At 37.0% G+C, this 25,164-nt stretch overlaps 1 protein-coding gene across 4 annotated transcripts; it reads right to left on the bottom strand.

Moving 5' to 3' along the window:
• Nucleotides 1-1,810: 1,810 nt before the first annotated feature.
• On the bottom strand, nt 1,811-25,023 carry LOC138735718 (microtubule-associated protein RP/EB family member 1-like). Of its 4 annotated transcripts, XM_069883993.1 has the most exons (8): nt 24,876-25,023; nt 22,341-22,472; nt 11,341-11,471; nt 9,454-9,599; nt 8,046-8,253; nt 5,996-6,117; nt 4,923-5,075; nt 1,811-3,355 (listed from the first exon to the last, which is right to left on the bottom strand). In XM_069883993.1, the coding sequence occupies exons 3-8, from the start codon at nt 11,459-11,461 to the stop codon at nt 3,296-3,298; spliced, it is 810 nt and encodes a 269-aa protein (XP_069740094.1). In that variant the 5' UTR covers nt 11,462-11,471; nt 22,341-22,472; nt 24,876-25,023; the 3' UTR covers nt 1,811-3,295. The 4 variants fall into 4 exon arrangements, with proteins under 4 accessions (XP_069740094.1, XP_069740093.1, XP_069740091.1 ...); XM_069883992.1 differs by lacking the exon at nt 22,341-22,472 and having other exon boundaries at nt 24,885-25,023; XM_069883990.1 differs by lacking the exon at nt 22,341-22,472 and having other exon boundaries at nt 24,876-25,022.
• Between the last annotated feature and the right edge of the window lie 141 nt (nt 25,024-25,164).

Genomic DNA, 25,164 nt, shown 5'->3' with positions numbered 1-25,164 from the left:
ATTTAGAGATAATTAAGAGCAACTTTAAAGTAACCATTGTCTTAGTGAATATATATTGGTGGGTAACAGTTAGGAACTTCAAGATTTAGACCCCCAAAGAAATGAAGTCATTCAAGATGGACTATCTACAGACAGTGGAATTCCCACCTACCCAAAGCTCCTGCATTTCGCTGTGGATAAAGAGTCTGAGAGGTGCTGTTGGGAGTAACTAGGTGTGTAACTATAGTGCAGTTTGAAGATGATACACATTGCAACCACCATGCATTGGTGAGAGAATATTTAGAATGGTTGATGGAATGCCACGTATGTAAGATGCTAGATCCTGAATGGTGTTAATTTTCTTGATTGAGTATGTTGTTAGAGCTGTATTTGTCCAAATCAATGAAGAATATTCTGCTGGATATCATAATTAGTGTTCCAATTGAGTTTCTGGTTTATAATAACTCTTCAGAATGTTGATTGTAATACAATTGAATACTCCCAGCAGATATTTGGATCCTCTGTAGTTGTAACCAGGGAATTTTGTTAGAAAAATTTACTACTTATTGACTAGATCCTGTTGGATGAGTGTGAACTGCTTTATTTGCTGGGTTTTTTTCTATCATCTTTCTCTCAGTGGTCAGAAGCAAGGAATGTTTTGAAGGAGGTAGCTTTGATTGGGTCCAAGACATGGCCCTGAAGAAATTTTGTGATTAAAACCTTAGACTAAGATGATTGTCCCAACCACAGCTAATGTCCTATGTGCGAGAAACAACTGCAGTATTTATTTTCCTCTTAATTACTTGTTTTAGTAGGTAGGACTCCTTGTTGCCTCACTTGATCATGTTGCTTTGTCATCAAGAACAAAACAAATACTGTAGGAAATCAGCAGATCTTACTGTGCCCACAGGCATGTTAAGAACATTCACTTCAACAATGCTCTTTCTCTAACCCACCCCACCATTTGGGCCAAGGATGGGATGGCAGTTGAAGCTAAATCACTTGGGTGAAATGCAAATTTGACATCAGCATCAAAGGTTATTGGATAAGTTAAAGCACCATTTGATAGCATCTTTAACAATCCCCTTCCATCACTTATTGAAGGCTGAAATAGACTGATTTGGCATTAATTAGTAAGATTTAATTCATCCTACTTTTTGTGAAAAAATGTTTTCTACCCTTAAGGTCGTCACCAGAATTGTACTAGAATAACATGTGACTAGTTCATTAGGCCATTTAAAACTATCAATTGGTGAGATGATCATTATTAATAAAGTTCAACTTAATTAAAAAACATGTCTTGATGGTACACACTAATTGATCTTTCTTTCCATTGCCATCCTATACTCTAATTGTGCTCTTTGCACAGCTATATGAAGGTTAGAGATAATCTGTTCATCTGGTCAAAGAAGAATCCTTATTATACAAGGTAGCATGTGACAAACAAACCATAAACCATAATTCAGTAAAGGTGACCATTGGAATCAATAATGCCCTTGCATGAGAATATTATTACCTAATGCAAAGACAGGTTATCATCTTGGATAATTATTCTCCTGAGGTTTACTTACTTAGATTCCCAATATGATCTGTACCCATATGAACACTACTAGTCCTGAAAAAGGCAAAATTGTGAACTACATGAAGCAGGCAGGAACATCCATAATGACAAATTAGTATCTTTGAGCTTAGAAGAACTTTCATATCCCACCAGTTTAAAAATAACTCAGAGCACTTTTACGATATTCATGTTATTTTGGAAGGATGACAGGTGTTTCACACAAATTTCAATGCTGCCATTTATCAATAGAATAACACCGCTTACATCAGCTATGGCTTGAAAAGCTACAACTTTAATATTAGAAAGAACTATAAAAAGATTATTCAACCAAGCAGTCTGCAAACAAGTTAATGATTTCCTGTCATCAAGCACACTATTTATTTAGCCACATTCTGTTGTGTGAAGAATAGTCAAGCAAATCACTGTAGTTCTTATACAGTGTTCACACATCTTGCTACCCTCAAAATTCCAGAAATGGGAGTATTCTCAGAATCTTCAAACCATGACAAGGAGCCAAGAAATTTATTAGTTTTCTTTGACCACCTAAAAAGTACAACAGAACTAAAGTATAACAAGGGAAAGACAGATTTTTAAATTGTTACTTGACAATTGAAACCACAAAAAAATGTGGCAAGTAAATGACAAAATAGATCTTAAATTGTTTTTAATGGTTTTCAATATACAAAAGATGGGCATTTATTGATAACACTAAATAAACAGGACACATTTCCAACTAGGAAGGAAATAAAGCAGCAGAAAAAATATTTCCATAACGTAGCCTAATTAACCTCCTTTCTTGTTCTAGTCCTTGTTACTGAATAAACTAATAATCTTAATCAGAACAAATGCAGTTTTTAAATATTACAACTGGTTGAATTAAATTATCAATAAACTACCCTTTAGAAATGTTCTAAGTGATCAGAATATTTTAAAAGATTACAAATGTACCAACATTTCCAACAATTTTGTTGAAATATCAAACTTTATTGTTATTAGAAATTGATCCGAGTAAAAAAAACACCCTGTAGTTTTAAGACGAAGTTTGATTTTTCTTACAGCATACTGAAGTTTTAGGGCAGCAAAAAGAATAAAAGGCCACAGAAGAATTCAGGAAATATTTTACTGCTGTAGTACAACCACAAATGGTGGTAGGAACTTTTAGCACCACAGCAATTTCCTGCAGTTGATCCAACGTCAATTTCACCATACAAAATTCATGCACGGCATTTCATTGCCAACTTATTTCTTGCACATCAAATGAACCGACTTGCCACGTACACACAACATAGTTTGGGACACACTACAATTATTAACATAATTGATAATGTATAAAGATCTGAACCATTCTATACACTTTCCATTACAGTGCAATTTTTAGTCATCATGCAGTAATCATTCTATCATCAACCTCTTTAACACTGTCAAGAGCAGGTCTCCTTTTGGTGATGGCAAAAAATAAAATCAAGATGTTACATTAGTACTCTGCAGGACCTTCAAGAATATCCATTCCACACCTGCAAATACTGCTCAGGATGTGAAGTGTCAAAGCAGTCATTGCTTAATATGGATTGAAGCTTCTTCAAAGTGCACTTATTTAGAAAGGAGGTACATTTTAATTTTGCTTACACTAACAAAATTACAAACAAAGCTCTTTTGACTTTACAGAAAATAAGAGTGTCTTTTCCTCTGTGGATGTGCACATGCACACACGATTTTTGGCAGGATATTCCAACCATAGGTCTGTTGCATCCAAGTTTAATATTCTTCCTGTTCTTCTGGCTGTTCGTCTGCTACATCTGGCACAGCAAATCCCTCCTGCAATGAAGTGATTTTTTTTTTGCACTATTCAAAATGAGTAAATGACTTTGCCTACGAGTTAAAAATTCACTACATTCGTCACAGGTGAAAATTAAATTTACATAAAATGTGATCTAAAGTATTGTACAACAGACAAATGCATCTGAATTTGTAATTTGCTCTTAATAATCTCCTTTGATTTCCTGAAGCCAAATATTACATTCCAAGGAAGCAATTAATAAAAAAAGTACAAACTCACTACCTACTCAGAAATAAAACAATTAATAGCTTTGCATATAGGTTTACTGCCCAATTAGGGAATGAAACGTGGTGGGGGGGGGGGGGGGGGGGGGGAGGGGTGGGGGGAGCATTGCTTCCAAGTCAAAGTAGGTGATAAAAATTATATAGTACCTTATTGTGCTGTTCTATCAGCTAAAAACAATTTTTAAAGGAACTGACTTTTACTTGCCAGCATCATGTAATGATGTAAAACCTGTGTTCTAGCATCCTTTATAGAGTATAAACACAATGAACCAAAGAGACAAATGGAGGTTCTGTTCTTCAATTGGCAATCAAGGCAATTCCAAACTGATGGAATTAAAAAGGGAATTGGAGCAGGTGATCTGAAATATCAACACTAAAGATTCAGATAGTCACATCTCCAAATTGGCTAATGATAAATCAATAAACCAACTACTAATTACCAGTAAATGTCATCAAGTGCCACATTTTTGTAAAGATGTTTTCAGTTACATTAAATGACAGACAGTGGAGTGTATTAAAATTCTTCATGCTAAATCCATTTAATTCTGTTAATAATTCTGATGATAATTTTCTTAAGTACTTTACTGTTAACTTTTTTGATGTAAAGTGATTGACACTGTGTATGAAAAGAGGTTTGAACAGAATTTAAGCCAAATATTCAGAAAAGTAACAATTCTGTCTATAAAGGCGTGCCTCGTGTGGCTGATTTCCAAAATAGAAACTACTGCTCATTGTACTGAAATGCATTAATGAAATGAGTTAATCTACTCCTACAAATTGGGATGCATTCTCATCCAGAATTAAATAAAACTTACTTTGAATTCAAGGAAAGAATATACATGTACAAAAAAAGAGAGAAATCTGGGCTCAAACATGGGTTTTGTATGGGTCACATCATTGCATGATGCTGGCAAGTGAGTCAGTTCTTTGAAAAGTTAATCCTCAAGACTCCATGAGAAGTGATACCACTGATATTTCAGACCTAAACTTGTATCAAATAAACTGGCTACAAGGTGGCTTCTGTGAACAATTTGAATTTTGTGGTTCAAGATAAACTAGCAAATTTGATCTTAGTTGTAGTAACTTTGGGTCCTGAAATTATGTATGGCATCTTTGAAACTTGGTGTTTATATAATGTGGATTTTTCATTTAATGATTTTAATGATTTTTCTCCCTGAACAAAACTACTTTTGTGAGTTTTTTTTTAATATAAATCAGCTTTGTCTAGAACTTCACAGAATTGGAAATCTCAGATCCAATTCAGAACAAGACCAATATGATAAAGATATACCTGATCAAGTCAGATAATAAAGACACTTACATCAGTTGCATACAATATCTCCACAATTCGCTGGATCACTGGATCATTATCTTGTTCATTTTCTTGGCAGATTAACTCAATATTTCTCAGTTTGCCAAAATAAAAGTCTCTTTCCTTTTCAAGATCTTCCACTGTAATTTTTAATACATTGATCTGTGGAAACGTAAGTGTTTAATTGTAAAACACGCTCATTTTAAAAATTTCAAATCAAATGTTATTTTTAAAAACAATAAATCTGTATTTTTTTTTAAAAAGTAAAAAAATTCAAAGATGAAACTTCATTAATGATTTTTTTCAACATAATGAAGGGAAAAAGTTTCCATGCATACATTCAAGCCACAATCAGATGATAGAGTAGATCATGAATCAAACCTAGAATCATTTATTGGTTAATTTTAATTTACAAGACATCATTGTGATGAATGTCTCATCCAAAATAAAAACAGCATTAGTCTGTACAAATTGGGAAACATGCAATTCTAGTTAATTTAGGCATTTTTGGTTAAAATAGGAAGGTAAAACAAAGGCTGCAATTCAGAATCAAAATTTTTTTACATAAACCATGTGTAGTAAAATTTTACCTAATCAAAATGGCTAGCAAGCAGACAATTTAATGAAAGCATATTTCTTCAGGATTTTTAAAAATTCAATGGAAAAGAGAATCAACCAGAAAAAAATAGAGAATGAAAAATGTCAGGATAGAGAGAATTTGTACTGAAGACATCTTGGCTGTAATTTTCACTGGTCATGTGGTGCTCTTTTGCCTTTTCTTCAACACAACCCATGGCAAAATTGGATGAATATACACTTGCCGTCACCAAGGTTCTACATTCTAATAACTGTTTGTTTCTTGTACTTTTTATTTTAATGCACACTTAAATTTCATTTTGCATTTAAGATCAATTTTTTAAAATAACATTGCTTTAAGTTTTGTTAGAAACTGAAAATATACTCGTTAATATACAATTCATTTACATTTTAAATAGTTTTAATGCACAGGAGCTTGCAAGTACAATTCTCAATGATCTTAGCGCCAAATATTTTAAGTACCAAAATAAAGAAATTCTTGTTACCTGTTGAGCCAACTCTGCAACTTGCGCATCACCATTTCCCACCACTGTAGGCCTTTTTGGTGCAGCTGATGCAGATTTGGGAGTAGTTGAAACTTTTGGTGTTGGATAAACTTTTTGAGTGACTAGGACAAATAACCACATTTTTCACAAATATAGGTAAGAAAACTGTTAGTAGTATTATTAACAGTAATTTTCCCATGATAACAAATTTTCATTTTTAGAATCTGTCCTTCCCAGGTAACAAATCAACTGTTTTAACATCTTCCAAAATTTGTAGTGCTCAAAAAATAGAGAAATTGTGCACAAAAAGAATATGAACTCCAACTAAAACCAAATAAAAGCAACCCAGTGAATGGGAATTTAGTTTGGGAATTAACAAAATAAACTTGATAGTCAGGTTCAATACCTTCATAACCAAGGTATCATATTTTCTGCACATCTTGAAAATTTGGTAAATTAATCAATGCATGTTCAATTGCCACATAATATATTCTGATAATATTAATCATGAAAACCTAACCTATTGGTGCCTTCACAGAGTCAAAGCAATTTGAAAACATAAAACGATGTTATTTCCCAGACCATCAATTCCATTTGGCAGTACCCAATAAGGGCTTATGAAAGGTGAAGGATAGGTGAGGAAAACCATTGGGACTACAAAAAAAAATGAATGGGTATAAGAACATCAAAATCTTGTACAGATCTTAAATCATTACAAAAATGCCAAATTTATCAAGATGAAATTTGAATAAAAATGCCAATAAATGTTCCAATCCACGCACACGCACACGCACGCTTTAATTGGAAGCTCTTAGCTCCCTAAAAGCTCATTTCCAAATTAATTTTGCTATTCTTCAGTTTGGAATCTGCCAGTTACAATTGTGAGCTATTGAATTAGGATGCAGTTATCCAAGAAGAATTTAGATTTTACTATAATTAAGCATTAGTGTTGATGCAGAATAACTGCTGTACAGTATTTTGATTTAATCCTAGGTTTTCTTTTTTCTTCCCCAAAAATGAAATTTAAACCTACAAATGGTGTGTACAATACATAAATAGATGTGTTAAATTCCACTCTTCCTTTTTAAACACCACTGTGTGTGTGAACAGAACACTATCTTTTCAAAAATTATGAATTAATTATACCAATTTTTCTTTTTAAATTTGATACAAAGATGCTTGGTTTCATAGGCTTCTCTCTGATGGTAGTATTTAGGCAGTAATCTGCAATTTATAGAACAGAAAATGATACAGTAGAAATCCCAAGATGGTCTGCTAAATATGCTGACATTCTTTTCAATCTATTGGCACAAGGGACTAAAATTCCATTTTTTAATAAGCTAGAATTCTGCTATTAACCACAAGAAAGTCAGCTCCGCAAGACATTCCACACAAAAGGAAATATTTATAGAAACCAATCACATTTAACAGAAGTAATGCAAAATCTATATGTGATAATGGGCATAAAATTAAAATGATTACAAAAATTATCATTGAATAATATCCAAAATCTCCAATTTCTATATATCTCAAACTGTAATTTTTCCTTTCCCCTTTATATTTCTAAACAATAAAGATCTAAATAATTCACAGCAATATTCAAAAAGGAACTTCAATGCCAGTTATATTCTTTGCCAACAATTAATCCCTACAGCATTTTTCATGTCTTTTATTAATACATGCAAAGTTGCTAGAAAATCAATTGACATGAGTGCAAACATTTTGTGACATTTCGTGACTATCAAGATAACCTTCAACAAGTTACATGCAAATACTGGAAAGAAAATGGGGCCTTCCATGAATTACACAGTATTGATTAATTTCATACAGTTTTAGCGCATGTTGCCATTAACATAACAGTATATTGAAGTTCATGCTCATTATAATGACTACAAAACTTCATTAACAGTAATGTTTCTGATACTTTAGCCTATCACATCAAATAAGCAAAACTATCATATTTTGATACTTTTAAATTTAAGCATTTTAGCTCTAAATATATCACCATAACTATTTCAATAAAAATTACTGAATAAATTAAATTAAGTACCTGCATTTGCAGTACCGAGCGTTTTTCTGGATTTGTTCAAAACCTGGTCACCATGATTAGGTGGTGGGCCAGCATCCTGACCTTGCCGAGCAAGTATTGGATCGTAATCTTTACCATCATAGTTTGCGTCAAAGAATTTCTTGAACCATTGAACAAACTCAAAATTATCTTGAAATTTCCCTTTTACTAGTTTATCAACTGGGATAATCTGAACAAAAAGAAAATAAACAATTAAGCATTTTTCGCACTTTAATTACATTTGCTTATTGAACAGAATGGAATCTGGAGTACGTGAGCCAAGATCACAAGTCATTAGTTACGAAGTTAATCAAGGTTAAGATTCATTTTCAAGACAAGGCAAATTTTAAAAAAAACCACAGTTTGCTGGAGAGACAAGTCTTACCAGAGATTTTTTTTTAAAAAAAGAAAAAAATTAGCAAAAAGCTGATTCAAATGAAGAGGATCAAATCAAAGAGGTTAAAAATTATGATATATGGAAAGCCAATTCCAGACCAGAGTTTAGGATGCCAAGGTACAATCATCATTATTGCTGTAAAATTTAAAAATGTTGAGGCAATTTAAAGGATTTAAAACAAAGTTTCACAATTTTAAACTGAAAAAAGGGAGCCAATATATGCCTACTAAAACCAAAGTTGTTGTAGGGTAGGATACGTAGCAGGTGCTGAACGAGGTTAAGTTTACAAATTAAATTTAGTAAGCTTGGTCAGGAAAACACTCGAATTATTGCATCTGAAGATAAAAATGGCACAGCTGAGAATTTCAGTAGAATATGGGCTATGGCAGATGTGGAGGCAAGTTATGGGCAAAGTATTAGCAGTCATTATAACTGTGAACAGAGCACTGGAACTTTAGCTCACCACCAGAAAATGTCCAAGGGGAAAATCAACAACAAAACTATGTTGGCAACTTTGATTCTCCAATCGTTAACTGGCCTATTTGGCAGCATGTCCCAGAATGGAGATTAGTCCAGTAAATGAACAGTATGAAGGAAATGCAAGGGTGGAGCGATAGAAGTTTCCCCCCCCCCCACCCCCAGCAAAGCCAATTTTGCTTTTCAAAGCTCATTAGTGCAATTTTTACAGCAGCATGATTAATACAGAAGTTACTTATCCAATAATGCAACAGAAAACATTTTTTTAAAAATCAAGCCACTGTCAATCAAATCTTATAGCAGGGGTGGCCAAGCTTTTAATTTAGACATACAGCACACTAACAGGCCATTTCAGCCCATGAGTACATACCAGGGGTGTAAGTTAATTGGGTGGCATGGACTTATGAAATGGCCTGTTACCGTGCTGTATGTCTAAATTAAAAGGTTGGCCACCCCTGCCTTATACTATGAACAAACTTTAAATGTAAAATAAGCAATTTGCAACCTTTAACTTACTTTGTCAACACCCATTCTCTTGAAGGCTGCTTGCAAAAGCTTGAAATTGTGAATATATTCATGTTCCAGTTTGGCCTGAAATTTTACCTTTTTCAAGCCAACACATCCTGGGAAAAGCATATCCATAAACTGGCAATATGCTGCACCTTTAAAACAAAATAATATTGTACAATTAAAGTTGCAGCATGTCCCTTGGGTAACCTGGCTATGAAAGTTTTTCAGGCCAAAACCTCACTTGAAAATCATTTACCTTCGACCCATGGTTACAATAAAGTCACCACATGGGCAATGATAAAATGCCAGTGGAACATTTAGCTATGTGAATTCCACCCTTCATTTACTTATTTGGAGAAGCTAAAGAACATATACTTGAAATTAGTGTAACTTTGGCTCTCCCCTAATTATTACCAGTAATTGTACATGAAGATATTATGAACACTTACTTGACCACAGTTCACATGCAATGTTGATAAGGAATATTATATTTAGAAGTCTCAAATGAATAAAAATTGTACCATTTCAGTCACACAAAAATTGTATCAGGGTTAGGATCAATATTTTTATGCTTATTGCACTCAGTTTTGTTTTCTTATTTTTGCCAGTGTTGTGGTTTTGCCATCCAAATTAATTTACCAGTTCTAATGCATTTGCCATGATTTTACTCATTTTTGCCATACACATGCAATGTTAATTATTAACTTGCAGAATTTTACTTGCATCTGGGGCAATATTCAATAGTAAATCTAAATTACTTGCTCTTGGAAAATAGTCATTTTTGTTTAATGTACAGCACTTCTCTTGCAGAGAGAATAAAAAAAAGAGCAAAATGATATTTATATTAAACTTTATATGCATTTCACGAAGGCTTAAGGTCATTTAAATATCTTTGGAATACATTGCCCGCTTGTGAAACTCTTCTCCCCATTTGGGTTAATGTCCAAAGCATAGCTATATCCAGAAGCCCATTCAAACAACTTTATCGCAATGCTATGCAAGCAAAGCTAGGTCCAATCTCACATGAACAAAGGCATCCTCCACCACATATAACCAAGAAAATGGTAGCTTCCACAGAGGCTCACTGAAGTCCTGTGGCAAGTTGTAGAGTGTGACGTACAGTGGTGTGATATGACAGTCCAAGGCCTTCATTGAGATGTTTAAAAGGGTTTTGTGAAATTGCTCAAACCTGAGCTTTCAGTAACTGCCAAACATGCTATCCAAGGACAACCAATGTAGTAAAGTACTTGATGTATGGTGTCTGTCACAGGTGCCATTGCACAGGGATATGGATGAATTCAATCAAAGTTAGTCAATGACCAGATTTCTGAGCTCACAGCAGGCACAGCTTAAGGGTAGATCTTTATTGTCATTGTAATTTTTTAGCACCATATATTGAGCCATTTAATGTGTCATAAATGCTGCGAGGAAACGCACCATCCAATTTCTAACCAGTATTGTTCTAAAAAATATGGCCAGATCACCCATTTTACAAATTTATTAAAGGGTGCACCTTCCACATGAGAGCTGGTAAAATTTGTAATTTTCAAGTGTGTCAGATGATCTACAAGCTCAACTTAATGTCTCATCTGAAAGACAATAGCTTCAATAGTGCACAAACCCTTCAGTACTATATTGCAATGTCAGCTTTGATTAGGTCTCTAGAGTCAAGCTTCAACTCATGACCCACTAAGTCAGCTGATGGTGCAGCTCACCAAGGCTGATACAAATTTAATAGGACAATAAATTAAACAAAAAGCAATTTATTTTGAAGGGGATGGATGCATGGGTATGAGAAAAAATATAATGCAAAGTTTTACTCCTATCCACAACAAATGGAGATTTAAAAACACTTACAGAATAAAGTATCTACGACAAATGTATCATATTTACCTGAGCACAGCTGTTCAATTTTTGTGTAGCTCAATTGAAGAGAATCGTTTATCCAGGCCAACATATCATGGCGGCTTAGGTTGTCACTGGTAACTGATGTGGAATAAACATTTACTGCCATTTTTTTTAATCTGGAAAAGTAATAGTCATAAATATTAAAGACTAGATGTATATGAAGACACCATTATTCCTCAATAAGTATATTCCAGTATGTTACACAAATTTTGAATTGTTCTTCTGTACAAATCTGCAGTACAAAAGTTGTAAAGTTGAATTGTAACACTTAGGCTTTGAATTTTAATCAATTTTATCTGAGTTCAAAAAAGCAATGTTCTAAATATTGTTTGAATTTACAAATGGTTTTCACAAGAATGTATAAAATTTTCTGTCTGACCTAAACAAAGAATCAAGTGCACTGGTCCTAAATTGCAATGTTTAGTGGGCTACTTGGTGCCCTTAATAAATCCATCCCACATTTTAAATATTTTGTGTTGTAGATTGACAAGATTTCAGTTTGTGTTCAATTATCTTCTGAGTATTATAATCGAGCCTGTTCACACTGCCGTGCAAAATGGGGATTCCCGGGAAATTTTCCTGGGAGCCCTCCCATGAACCAGCGGTGTGAAAATGTTGGTCTGGGAAAATTACCCAGGTCCATGGCCCTACCTCTTAACACCATATCTATATGATGTATGCATGAACTCAGATCTCAAATAGATCACAATTTATAGTTTTTACTTTATTTAAGAAATATCTGAACCCCATGTTCTTTTGGGTTAAAATGACCGATTTTATTGTTAAGAACACACACAAAAAAAGGTGTGGGCCATCAAACCTGTTCCACTAGTCAATAAGATCACGGCTGATCTGTCTGTGGATGCAGCTTCACCTAACAGCCCATAATCCTATTGCCCTCAATTCCTCTACAATTCTCTTAATTCTTCTATGATTCAAAAATCTGTGTCTTGAATACATTTAAAGAGGCAACCTCTACTGCTTCATTAGGCAGAGAATTCCACTGGGAGAAGCAGTTCCTCCTTGTGTCTTAAATTTACTTCCCTGAATTGAGGCTACGTCTACTGGTTCTAGTTTCACCAGTGGAAACGACCTTCTTCTATCTTATCTATTCCTTTCATAATTTTATATGCACTTACAAAATCCACCCTCATCCTTCTAAACTCCAATGAATATAGTTCCAGGCTACACAATCTTGCCGCATAAGCCAATGCTTCAATTTTTCACGATTTAAATTATCATTCTATTTACTATTTTCTCTTCCAACGTTACACTCCATCCACTGATTTTTGCCCACTCACTAACTTATCTATATTTCTCTGCCGACTGTGTCTTCTGCGCAATTTGCTTTGAGACAATTTAATTTTATCAGCAAATTAGAAATACTACACTTGGTCCCTCCTTCAAATTATTTACATATACAGTATTATGAAGTCAGGAACCCAGCACCAATCAGTGGCGCATCACTAAGCAGAGAAGCACCCTTTTATCCCAACTCTTTCTATTGGTTATCTAATCTTCTATATCCATGCTAACACATTATCCCAGCTCCCTATCTTCTACAGGTCTCTTTTGCAGCTTTTTATAGAACATTCTCTGAAAATGTTACTCTTGCTGAAATTCAACATCCACAATTTTGTTCACACTATTAAACCAACATCTTTGTAATTCTCTGCTCCATTACAAATTAGATTGAACTAGAAGTTGCCTACATCTCATGAACAGACAGGCACAACTTACAATAATAATTATTTAGAAAAATAATGAGTGGAGTTAAGGACGTGCTGAACATTTCCATCATTTTGTGTTGATCTGATGATTTCCAGCATCTGCAGCTTTTGGCTCCAATTAAAAGTGTTACTGTTTGACTCAACAATAAATTCAACCAAGCAAAAGAGAAACGGTAGCAGACAGGAACTAGTTTGACCACTGAAAGGAATAAAAGCAGAAGGACCTAAGAAAATTGAAGGTGTAAATGGATTTAAAGTCCACGGGAAAAACAAAACACTGAATTACCATGTCTATGTGTAAAGTAGAATTGGCAAAAGTGCATTAAAATGTGAAAAATATGGATGTAAACAGGCAGCCAATAAGAATAACTCTTGGCAAGCACAAATGCCATTTCCCAGTTTGATGATGCAAAATACATGGGTAATTTAGTATGATCAAAACCTAAAAGTCTGTAAAGTACGAAATGGTGATTGAGAGTCAGGTGAATTATACCAGAGACAGCAAGTTCAAGGCCATTTTCAAGAATACTACAATTTTACTTGATTCCAATTGGCAAAAATGTGAAATGAAAACTATTTTGAAACTTTTGCAGTAACAAGCATCTACCACTACCAACAATCAACTGAGAACATACAAAATGTTTGTACTCCTTTCAGAACACAGTATTTGGAGGTACGTTCATAGTTCCATGATCATGGACATGCAAGTAGACGGTGTGATCATGGGCATTTAGCACACTTGCCTTCCTCAGTCAGGACAGTGAGCAGAGAGGTCATTCTGCACGGGAGTATTGTGTGCAGTTCTGTTCACCCAGCGACAGGAAATATATTATTCAGCTGGAAAGGGTGGAGAGCAGATTCATGAAAATATTGCCAAGACAGGAGAGCTTGGACTTTTCTCCCTAGAGTATAGGAGGCTCTGGTGGGAAGAGGTGCAGTGCTCCAGGCTCCTCCTTGTCACCATTAGCACTGCACCCCTGTTGGTGGGACCCAATTGGGGTTTATAAAATCATGAGGGATGTGTCAGAGGTTTCCCCTCCCCAGAGTAGATGAAAATCTAAAAATAGAGGTCACTGATTTAAGGTGAGAGGGGAAAGATTTAAAAGGCACTTTCTTCAGAGGTTGATAGGTATCTGAAACAAGCTGCCAGAAGTAGTGGTGTGGAGAGTACACAAAAGTGCTGAAGAAATTCAGCAGGTCATGCAGCATCCATAAAAAGTAAAGGCCGTCAACATTTCAGCCCTTCTTCAGAAGTACTGAAAGTCAGACAAACTTTAATTTAAAAAAAAAGGAGGGCAGGGGAAAATACAGATGGACAGGTAAGAGGTAATTGGTGAATACAGGCGAGATAGTAGAAGAGAAAGCAGACAAGAGATGGGGAGGAGAGCTGGATGCAGGGAGACAGAGGGATGCAGGAAGGAGAGACCAGGGGAGCATGTTAACAGAAATTGGTGTTTGACATTGATGCCATCTGGATGAAGACAACTGAGACAGAATAAAAGGCATTTTTACAATTTGTAGTGCCCTCTACATGGCAACACGAGTCCAAGGTCAGATAGGTCAGTGTGGCAATGGGGTATGGAATTGAAGTAGTTGGCCACTGGGAGGTTCTTGATACAGCAGACAGAGTGAAGGTGAACAGCAAATGATCTCAGAGATTGCATCCAGTTTTGCTGATGTAGAAGAGGTCACATCAAGAGCACCAGATGCAGTAAGTGACCTCCACAGATTCACAGGTGAAATGATGAGAAGGGATAAGTGGATAAGGGAACGATTCCGACAGAAAGCAGAGGGGTGAGAAGATCACGTTGTGGGTGGTGGAAATTGCAGAGAATATGTTGGATGCAGAGGCTGGTAGGCAAGGACAAGAAGAATCTCATCCTTGCTGTATCTTTTGGCTGGGGGTTGGGGGTGGGTGAATGGGCCAGGACAGCAGGTGCATGGGAATAGAGAAAACTCAGTGAGGACTAAATTAATTGAGGGCTAAATTAATGGCAGGAGTGATAAAGAAGTGTAAGTGGGTCCAATTGTTACATTCAAAATACATTTAGGCACATGGAAAGGTTTAGAGAGATATGGATCACATATGGGACCAAAAGGCCTATTTCCAATGACTATTATAATCATTTATTATACAACTTTAAAATTTGATGGCCTTTTAAGGATTATCTCTAGATCCTGAATTATAAAAATACATTCAAAATACTCAAATCAGCTATAAATAATATTGGGATATTTCAAACATATTTTAAATGTAATAGATTGGCAAGCAGGATTTTTCAATGTATCTGGAGATGCAACATTTAGAGAAAAAAAATCATGCCATTTGCAATATTTAAACTTCTTTAGGCTTATATTCACAATCAATGGAAAACATAACCTAGAAAGCAGACACGCACACCAGTCAACTAACCAAGGTTTGTTAGAATTTACTTTCCCTTCAACTCTCGATTTACAATTGACCTTCATTTTAAAAATGGGGGTCAAAACAAAAGGCTAGTTTTGAAAATTAACCTTCAGGCTGCTTGGGAGTTTATACTATGTTGCTAAACAAAAAGAACACAATTGAATAGTGATCAACTGAATCCATGTTCAAATTATAACTCTATGTTCCTTGCCATCGATAAAACAATGAAAAACATGGTCAGTGCAACGGTTAGCCCAACACTATTACAGCGCCAGCGACTTGGATTTAGATCCCTTGCTGTCTGTTCTCCCCATGTCCACTTTCTCTGGGCACTCCAGTTTCATTCCACATAATCTCGGAATTAAAATTCAATTTAAATAAATCAAGCAACTCCTCAATTTTAGTTAATTTTGTATATTTTTTGATCTTACAAATGTTCGCTTCAATAATAAAACACCGGAAGCCAGTAGAAGTTATGATAAAGCCAACATGCCAATTCCACACAGGTTAATTGCCTTCATTTAGGAGTGGCTAATAAATGTGTCTCAGCTTGTTTATAACTTTGCCCAACATAGAGAATACAAGGAAGAAGAATTTAACCACATTTTATGGAGTCTGACAAAATATCATAATTTGCATTTGAATGGTGTTTGTATTTTCAAGGGATGTGAGACCTTATTTTCTTATGTGATTTGCCTCAAAATTATGTCATGGTCTACATGTTAAATTATATTGATAGCATTACAACACATTTCTCAGCACCCAGGCTTATGAAAAACTTAGTTCAGGATTACCAGCATTTCATTCAATAAATTTCCTCTTTAATAACAATTGATATAGATACCACTTTTATTTTTAAATACACGACAACCCACATCAACGGTCACCTACTACTTTTGATAATAATAGATTCTAAAGGCATTATAAATTTAGGTGTTTTGTAAAATTACTATTTGTATTGGATTTGAAGCATTTTTAGTTACATTTTATTTAGCCATGGGAAAAATAATTTGCAAAACAGTTGCAAATTTCAAACTCAAATTACAACCAATTTACCCATGACATTGGAAAAGCTATCTATAAACATCATAACTAAGTATTTTTCTGTAGCAAACAATCCATCCATTTTTACATAATAGTTGGTGTTAAAAATGTCTGCAGTGCAAAATGAATGAAACTGGACTAATTTCTCCTAATACAATCACATTTAGTTTCAATGCCTCAAATTTAAATCTTAAAGGCATTCCAATACTGTCCAGAGGCAAGTTCTAATTCAGTATCACATGTGGACCACTTTTAAAATGTAGACCAATGCCACTGACTGAGGCACACAAATGTCGACCATCTATTTGTTCAAGACCATTTGAACCCCTATTCCAGTTTACAACTATTGAGCAACTTTGAGGATTGATGACTGCAGAAACCCAAAGTTTGAGTTCCAGGGAACAAACAATAGAATGTGAAGTTAAACATCTGAAATCCAACTAAATAGAGGACATCTTCTCTTCAGTCACCCATCACAACATCAGCATCTCTATTTGGAAGCAACACTCAAAGGACTAACAGTTCAGTCTTATTACACAAGTGTACCAATGCAGATTAAATTGAAATTATGGTAAACTTCAAGTTGACTGTACACATTGTACTTTGGTAAATGACAAACTCAGATTGAACAATATACAGATGCATTGCAATTCCTACTTGTTCCAACTCAACTGCAACATAAATACACCAACTACAATAGTATAAATTACTATGTACCACAAATATAAAACAGAAAAAAATGAAGGATCAAGAAAAATTCAGTTTCAGTAAGCAGATAGGGTAATTTATGGTTAGGGCTAAAAGGAGCACAGGGATGCTCAAGAACCTGACAATTGTTGGATTAAAAAACATTCTTGAACCTGGGGCTGCTGGACCAAGCTTCTGTACCTTTTGACTAAAAGCGAAAGGAATAGCGAGAAAAGATTGAGACATGGATGATGGGGATCTTTAATAATGTTGATAGGCCTTTTTTCCTCCCTTTTTTCAATATTTTTATTGAATTTTATAATAGTACAAACATAAAGGAATGATGCATAAAACTTAAACTGTAATAGAGCAGACAAGCACAATGTCAGAAAAAATTCTTATGCAACAGTATTCATAGGTAAATTGAAAAAAGGAAAAGAGGAAAAAATATATAATTAACTAATCTAAACCCCAAACCATTCCCATATTGCATGGCAAGATAGAAAAGAAAACTGCCAGTAAAAATAAAAAGAAACACAATCACAAGAATCACAAAGAACTTATTATGATTCCCATTAGAGGCTGTGAAAATAGTTTTTTTAAAAAAAAGAACCATGGCAGCCCTTTTGAGGTAGCACCTCACAGATACTTTCAAAAATTACCTTTAATTGTTAACCTTCTTGTTTAAAAAAAACCCAATGGATAACTATTCCAAATTCAAGCAATCATTTGGGAGCAAATAAAGCAATCTTTCAAATAAGTGTCCAAACACTTGAATGGCATTGGCATAGAAGGCAAAAGGCCAAGTGCTAGAGGGTGAAATCAATATGGATAGATGTTCACAGATCAGTATGATAAGTTCCATACTATGATTGACACAAATACAAAATTCGAAAGGCATTAATATTTAAGAGAATACAAGATTTTTGTTGTGATTTCATTCTGACAGACATGGCCAGCCAGTGGTTTGAAGTTGTATCAAAATACACAGGTATGCTAGGTAAACAAGAAGTCCGCAAATGCTGGAAAACTGGGGCAATGCACAAACTGCTGCAAGAACTCACAGGTCAGGCAGCATTTATGGAAAGTTGACATTTCAGGCCATAAATCAGTCTCCAGCAATGGTAAGAACCAAGTGGATACCAGAATGAAAAATTAATTAATCTCATTAATTATTTCTGGATTTCTAGCATTTTTGCATTAGGACTCCTATGCATTTTTTCTTACTCTCTCTCCAACTCTGCTGCCCTGATTAATTTCTTTTACTTCCACTCCTCCAGAAAATTCATGTATAATTTCTGTTCATTTCAGTCCCTTAGCCAGTAACAAGAGCAACTGTGATCTTAGTCTCTAGCTTATGACATACATGTAGTTCTCACCTGCTGTACAATTTAAAAACTCAATTTCTCACTAATCTTGTTCTCTCAAAGGATTATTAACCTGTTTAGTCTGTTCCCAGTGCTTAGTTTTTATTTCAGAATTCCATCATCTGCAGTGTTTCTGCTCTTGAATTGAAAAGCACACAAAAAGACAAATACACTGAAAAGAAATACAAGGCAAAAGTCAAATTAAAATAAAAGTTATGTACAGAACATTTTTAAGATCTAAAAATAGTAGACCTGTGTTAGAACAGGAGGCAGGTGAGACAATAGGCCTTTTTATACTGCAAAGCCACGGTATTCCTGTGGACATGACCCGTCTTAGGAAGCCGGCTTGCGTGTTCATACAAAGCAGAAAAGCTGCAAGCTGGCTTCCCAAGCAAAAGAGATGGGATGTGTATTGCAGCAGTGTCGGCATCAACTGTGATGCAAAGCACACACATCCAGAAGTGGCATTGCTGTGCAATCAAAATGGCAGTGGAACAACAGATCCGCTTGATAGTCTTGAACAGTCTGTGAACTTAAAGCTTCTGAGCATCATAATCAAAATTATTAAGCGTGATAATGAATCTTTAGAAGAATGTTTTTGTGATCAGAAACAAATACAAGGGCATTTAGAGAAGAAGGGAGCCATAAGAGTCAAAAAGGCATGTGGACTTTAGTCACTGTAAACTGCAGCTTGATTCATCTGAGTCAATTTGGGCTGGTATCTGACAGAAGAATGTGGAAGAGAGAGAGACCACAGGGACTTGTGTTCTGGGATAATGTCAACAATTTTGATGACAATGAGTTGAGGTATCACTTTCGTATGTCTTGGAACACTTTTGATTTTGCATTGGAACTCATTGAGCCTCACCTGAGGTACAAGAGGACAAACTGGCAACAGCCTCTGGAACCCCACCTTAGGCTCGTCGTAGTTTTGTGGGTGTTATGTCTCTGAGATACTTGGAAGGCTTCTTAAATAACTTAGAGATGCAAGATCCATATAACAAAAGAGACTTTACTTACTGATGCCTTTCACCTTCTCAGGAAACTGTTCACACACTCACATATACATAAGCCCCACAGTGGTGCACTACTTTCCTCTATATCCTTAAATCTGTATTTTTCAGCAACATTAAGCCTTGAAATTCATAGCGTTTAATTCTATGATTAGACCGGAGTTCAAGGTGAGAAGAAAACTTTGCAATCTGGATCATTTTTCTCCACCTGTTCGCTCCCAGCTATTAAACAAGTCAAGGCCTCACTCCCTTGTCCAGAGAAGTATATAACTGACCTTCTCTGCAGTTGCAATTTTAAAATAGCTTTTGAATGCTAAATTAAATTTCTGCTGAAACTTTTTAAATGATTCAACAAAATCTTCAGCCTCCCCGTCCATCACTGGGTGTCCTGCTGTTTTTGTTTTTCAGTAATGTTTTTTCTCTTCTTCCCCTTCATATTTCAGAGACACAATCAATTGTTCTCTTGTTCTCTTATACCGCTGCCACCATGTTATGTCTCTGAGTTACTTGGGAGACTTCTTAAATAACTTAAGAGATGCAAGATTCAAATAACAGAGACTTTACTTACTGATGCCTTCCACCATCTCAGGAAACTGTTCACACACTCACATATACATATGCCACACAGTGGTGCACTACAGTGAGAGGATGTATTCTTAATCAGTCACAAAATAGTTTACATTATCCTGAGTCTATAACATGGGGTATGGAACCCCTGCGAATATCGATCCAACAGATGTATTTTTGGAATTGATCTCTCTACGGTGTTTGTGTTGGTACATCAGGTTACTGAAGCATTGAGGAGGGCCCTTTCTAAACGTTTTGTCGAACTGGCAAGTGGTGCACGTCTTCATGACACAATTGACGGATTTGCGGAACATTGGTATCCAATATTTGCTTCCAATCATGCCCCCTCCATGAAGATGCATAAGCATACTACAATCGGAAAGGGTGGAACTCGATTGTTCTTCGAGCTGTCGTTGACCACAACTGCTGGTAAGAAACTTGGCCTTAGTTACAATTATCTGTATTTATCAGCGAAAGTGTAAGGTGCTGCATATGTCGATCTATACATTAATCCCTTTAATTTTCCTGCTTCAAGCCACGAACAGAATACTCAAGTTTAAGCCAATTCAGCCATCTACCGACAGGCGGAAGATCAGGATGGGTGCCTCTTCCCACTTAAAGCAAGTTAACATAACTCATTGCACTGTATGAGTGGATCACACAGTACATCATGTTTTAACATTTAAATGTTAAAGTTAAGGGGAGGATGAATGACTCTACCTCAAAGGAGACTTTTGAGAAGTTCAAGGGTATGTTTCTATCCTGTTATTGTAATAGTGGTCACTAGAAAACTTCTGTGAACTGATTGTTAGTGATTTCAGAGGTTGCATAAATGTTCCTAAATGTACATTTCTCTCCTCACAGAAGTCCAGAACTGTTAGTGGAGTCAAAGTCCCAATGTATTGGATAGGAGACCCAGCTTACCCCCTAAAGAAATGGCTGATCAAGGGCTTCACTCTCCACTCCATCAATGGCAGTGAAACTTTAACCACCAATTGAGTTCAACATGGATCGTGGTTGGGAATGCTTTCTGGCATATCAAAGGACGCTGGAGGTACCTCACCAAGCAACTTGATGTTTGTACCACTTTTTCATCCAATGTTGTTGTTGCCAGTTCGACACAATATGTCAGCTCAACAAAGAACACTTCTTGTCAGAGTGGAGCACTGATCTACCTGATCTCCCTGAACGAGTTGGCTATCAGGGTGCACAACCACACAGTCACCAGGCTATCCATGAAGCTATTATGTCCATTCTATAAAATGATTATGTCCATTATGTGAATGTAAACTGACGAGGCCGACAAATTTAATCTTTTAGTAAATGTTTACGTCAAATGTCTGAAAACAGTGCACTTAAAACATGTAAACGGTAATAATAATGAGTTCAAATCCAACTGGAATGACCATTTACAACTGTGCAAAATAAGGGGACACCTATTAAGATGTTAAAAGGTGTTAAGGCACAAATCAGAGGCGGTGGAGGAACATGAACTTGATGACTCATATGCCTCAACCATCTGGATAAAGCTGATGAAACCTTTTGCGGAGGCTTTTCAGTTGTGTGATGATCTGGGCCTTGTCCTCTCAAAACCCGGTCCCTTAGCTATCCTCTCCAAAAAAAAGGCCACTTTTACTCTACCTGTCATCTGGGAATTAACCTCATTCTGAGCCCTTAATGTGATGAGCTCATGGTTCTCATTATCGTCCCAATTTGAAACCATTGTGACCTCTTCTATCCTTCCTATCTGTATCCCGTGTGTTACCTTGACGATGAGTTCATTGATAATAATGAAGTCACTACAATTTGAATTTCCCACACATGTCGCATGCTAAAGACGTCATCACAACGCCATCAGCTCTTCCTGTTTCAACTGTTTTAGATTGGAGAATAGCACTATGCTCCATCGCTGAGACTACCTCCCTTGGTTAAGTCTGGAACACCCAATCCGCCTTCAATTTTTTTTTAAAAAAGAGCTCAAAAGGCAGATAAACCCTGCTTTCAAGCTCTGTGTAAAAGGGGATAATGACAAATGAGGATGGTAAGGATGAGCAAAGAAACAAAAAAAATGTGGATTGAGGGAGCGGCATTATCAAAGATTGCCAAATTAATCTTTGAATCTAGATACAGTTAAATACCTACTGGAAACAGTGATGTTCCTCTTACTTACATGCATTACTCTGGAACAGTGCAAGATGGTGATAGCAGAGAGGGAGAAGTACTGTTGAATGATAGACATCATCAGCTTGCTGTCACAGCTCCAGATTTAACAAGTGTGATTTCCCATTCTGGCTTTAGTCCCCTTAATGCAGTAAAAATAATACTGGACCACATGGAAATTGAACAGAACTCTAAATTACTTTCAACTAGAACCCAGACAATAGTGAGTTGAAAAGTAGCGGACTCTGAATTTGTATAGTATAGTGCAGAGGTGTTATGTGTTGAAGGAATAAGGGTTTCATAGCAGTACACAATAGAGGAAGACTTGCCTGGTGGCAGAAGAATCAGGGAGCCAGTGTTGTTGAGGAAGAGGCAAAATATACTGTGGTTTAAAGGATAGGAATGAACAGGATTACAGGAAATGGTCAAGACAAATATTGAATAACTCAAGCATGTCAAGCTTTTATTTTCATGATTTACATCATCTGCAGTCTTATCTTTTATGATAAAAAAAAATCATGCATCATTAGATTTGTCCTAGCGAGGCATTGAGAGAAGTGTGGAATGTGAGAAAACAAAACTTACACTTTCCAAAGTTCAGCCTGGTGCAATTAGTCCGTGCACATTAGTACAAGATATTGAACACAAGTAAAATAAATAATGAACTCTTTCACTTTACCTAGAATATAAAATTTTACAGAATGACACTTGCAATATAATCAATCTTCAACTAAATGCCATAATTAACATTACAGTATGCACTTCAAAAATGTAAGAGGCAAATATTTAAATCTCAAGAACATAAAAATTAAGGACACAAGACATTCAGCCCACAAAGTCCACCTGGTCATTCCATCATGGCTGATTCACTAGCCTTTTCAACACCATTCTCCCTATACCCCCTAATTCCATTCCTAATCAAGAATACATCTACCTTGGTCTTAAAAATGCCCAATGATGGCCTACACAGCAATAAAGTCTATGGATTTAGCACCCTCTGGGATAAAGAAACTCCTCATCTCGGTTCTAAAATGATGTTTTTGTACTCCAAGGCTTTGCACTCCGGTTCCCTATTTCCCCACCTCTCCAGGCGTCTCTGTATTCAATAGATTTCAATGAGATTGCCCAGCAACACCCTCCCCCCCAACCACCATTCTTCTAAAGTACAGTCTCAGAGCTATCAAGCATCAACCCTTTCCAAGTGAATACAATTCAGAATTATATTGGTGAAACTCCCGGCCAAAATAGTTGAATTGATGGTTCATTTCTAAACCCATCACTGCATGTCAAATAAAAATACATCAAACCCAATTTCTGACCTCTGTTAAATGAGAATGGACGGATTTTAGAAAAATGTAGAATTTTAGTTCAAAGGTGGAATGAAAAAGTGCATTACGTGGTGGGGATGTTCAGTATGTTGATATCAAGGGACTTTCACATTTCAGCACTCTTCCTCTCTCATTCCACACCTCTGTTACTGCCTTGCTGAGACTAATCTAATGGGGCATGATTATTTTGCAATAAAAAGGTAAGAAGTGTGAAGATGGAAATCTTTTAAGAACTTGACAGTACGTCTTTTATTGCATACTCCAATGTTGTTGATAAATAAAATATACAGAACACAGGCACCGATTCCAATAGGGGACGAAAAGATCGAGACCACTGCCCACATAGGCGTGATCCACCGATCCGGGATACAGGGACAATGACCACTGGCTCATTGTGTTCAGGTCGCGGATTCCATTCGAGCGGAAAATAAAGGGCAGAGGGGAACGAAACCCACAAGATCTCCTTCGGTGCACAAAGAGCCCGGGTAACGGCGAGGCCGGCACCACGATCGCCATGTGCTCCAGCCACACCGGGGGCGCGCCCCCGCGACAGCTCCTCCGCGCCCTGGCCGAGCCACTTCCTCCCCGAGATGACGACAGCTGGGGCGAGACAATGGGTGAGCGACAACCCCAGGCGACCAATCGGAGCGCGGCGCGCCGGCGGCCCGCCACCAACCGCCCGGCGCCGGGGGCGGGACCTCGCCCGGCAGAACCCGGGGCCCGTCCGTCTTCCGAAAGGCCAGGCCCCACCATTTGACAGATAACCGAAAAGGAAGGGAGGAGGCCCCCACCTTATCTAAAAAGAGGGGGGGGGGGAACGCGCTGCTGTAAATGCCAAACGTCACCTGGATGAGGGGGGGAGGGGGGGTCAAGCCTCCTTGTGACAGGATCTCCATCTTAAACCAGAAGCGATAGGAATAATTTTATTTTTAAAAGAGGAACCTCTTTCTTGCGGGACTTCAGGTCAAGATGACGAGGACTAATTTCATGCAGCATAAAGAGCACGCACGCAAAAAGCCCCCATCTCCAGCCAAGGCCGGCGGATGGACCAACCCTTCACCAACGCGACTGGAAAGTCCAGCAGCACCGACCACATCCAGCCGAATCTGCGCAAACTGCGTTACCGTGTCCGTTGTTCCCCCCCCCCCCCCCCCATCCCCACGGGCTACGACAAGAAGGGGGGTGGGGGGGGGGGGGAAGCGGTGGAAATCACTCACCGGCCGCACCTCAAGATATCCTGCTCGCCCTCCTCCCTCTTCCTTTTTTTAAAACACCCGACCGGATCCGACGCTCGAACTCCCTCGAACGTGAAAGCCGCTAATTCAAACTCATCCAGCGCGCGGCCGCTCGTTGCTCCTGACGTCGTGCGCCATCGCGTCAGGACGTCGCTCCAGTTCACCCGTTGCCACGGCGACCGATCCCCCCCCTCCCTCCTCCTCCCTCCTCCTCCCTCCTCCTCCAGAGGGCTCACACACTCGGCAGCGTGGTCTTTGAGTGGGGTACGTG

The sequence above is a fragment of the Narcine bancroftii genome, chromosome 6 (assembly GCF_036971445.1).
Source record: "Narcine bancroftii isolate sNarBan1 chromosome 6, sNarBan1.hap1, whole genome shotgun sequence".
NCBI lineage: Eukaryota > Metazoa > Chordata > Chondrichthyes > Torpediniformes > Narcinidae > Narcine > Narcine bancroftii.
This window is presented reverse-complemented; position numbering and strand designations above follow the sequence as displayed.

Coding starts and splice junctions, on each gene's coding strand:
- LOC138735718 (XM_069883993.1), bottom strand. CDS start 11,461: ATGGCAGTAAATGTTTATTCCACATCAGTTACCAGTGACAACCTAAGC. Junction 8,254..9,453: donor AGAGAATGGGTGTTGACAAA/GTAAGTTAAAGG, acceptor CTTTTTGTTCAG/ATTATCCCAGTTGATAAACT. Junction 6,118..8,045: donor GCTCGGTACTGCAAATGCAG/GTACTTAATTTA, acceptor TATTTGTCCTAG/TCACTCAAAAAGTTTATCCA.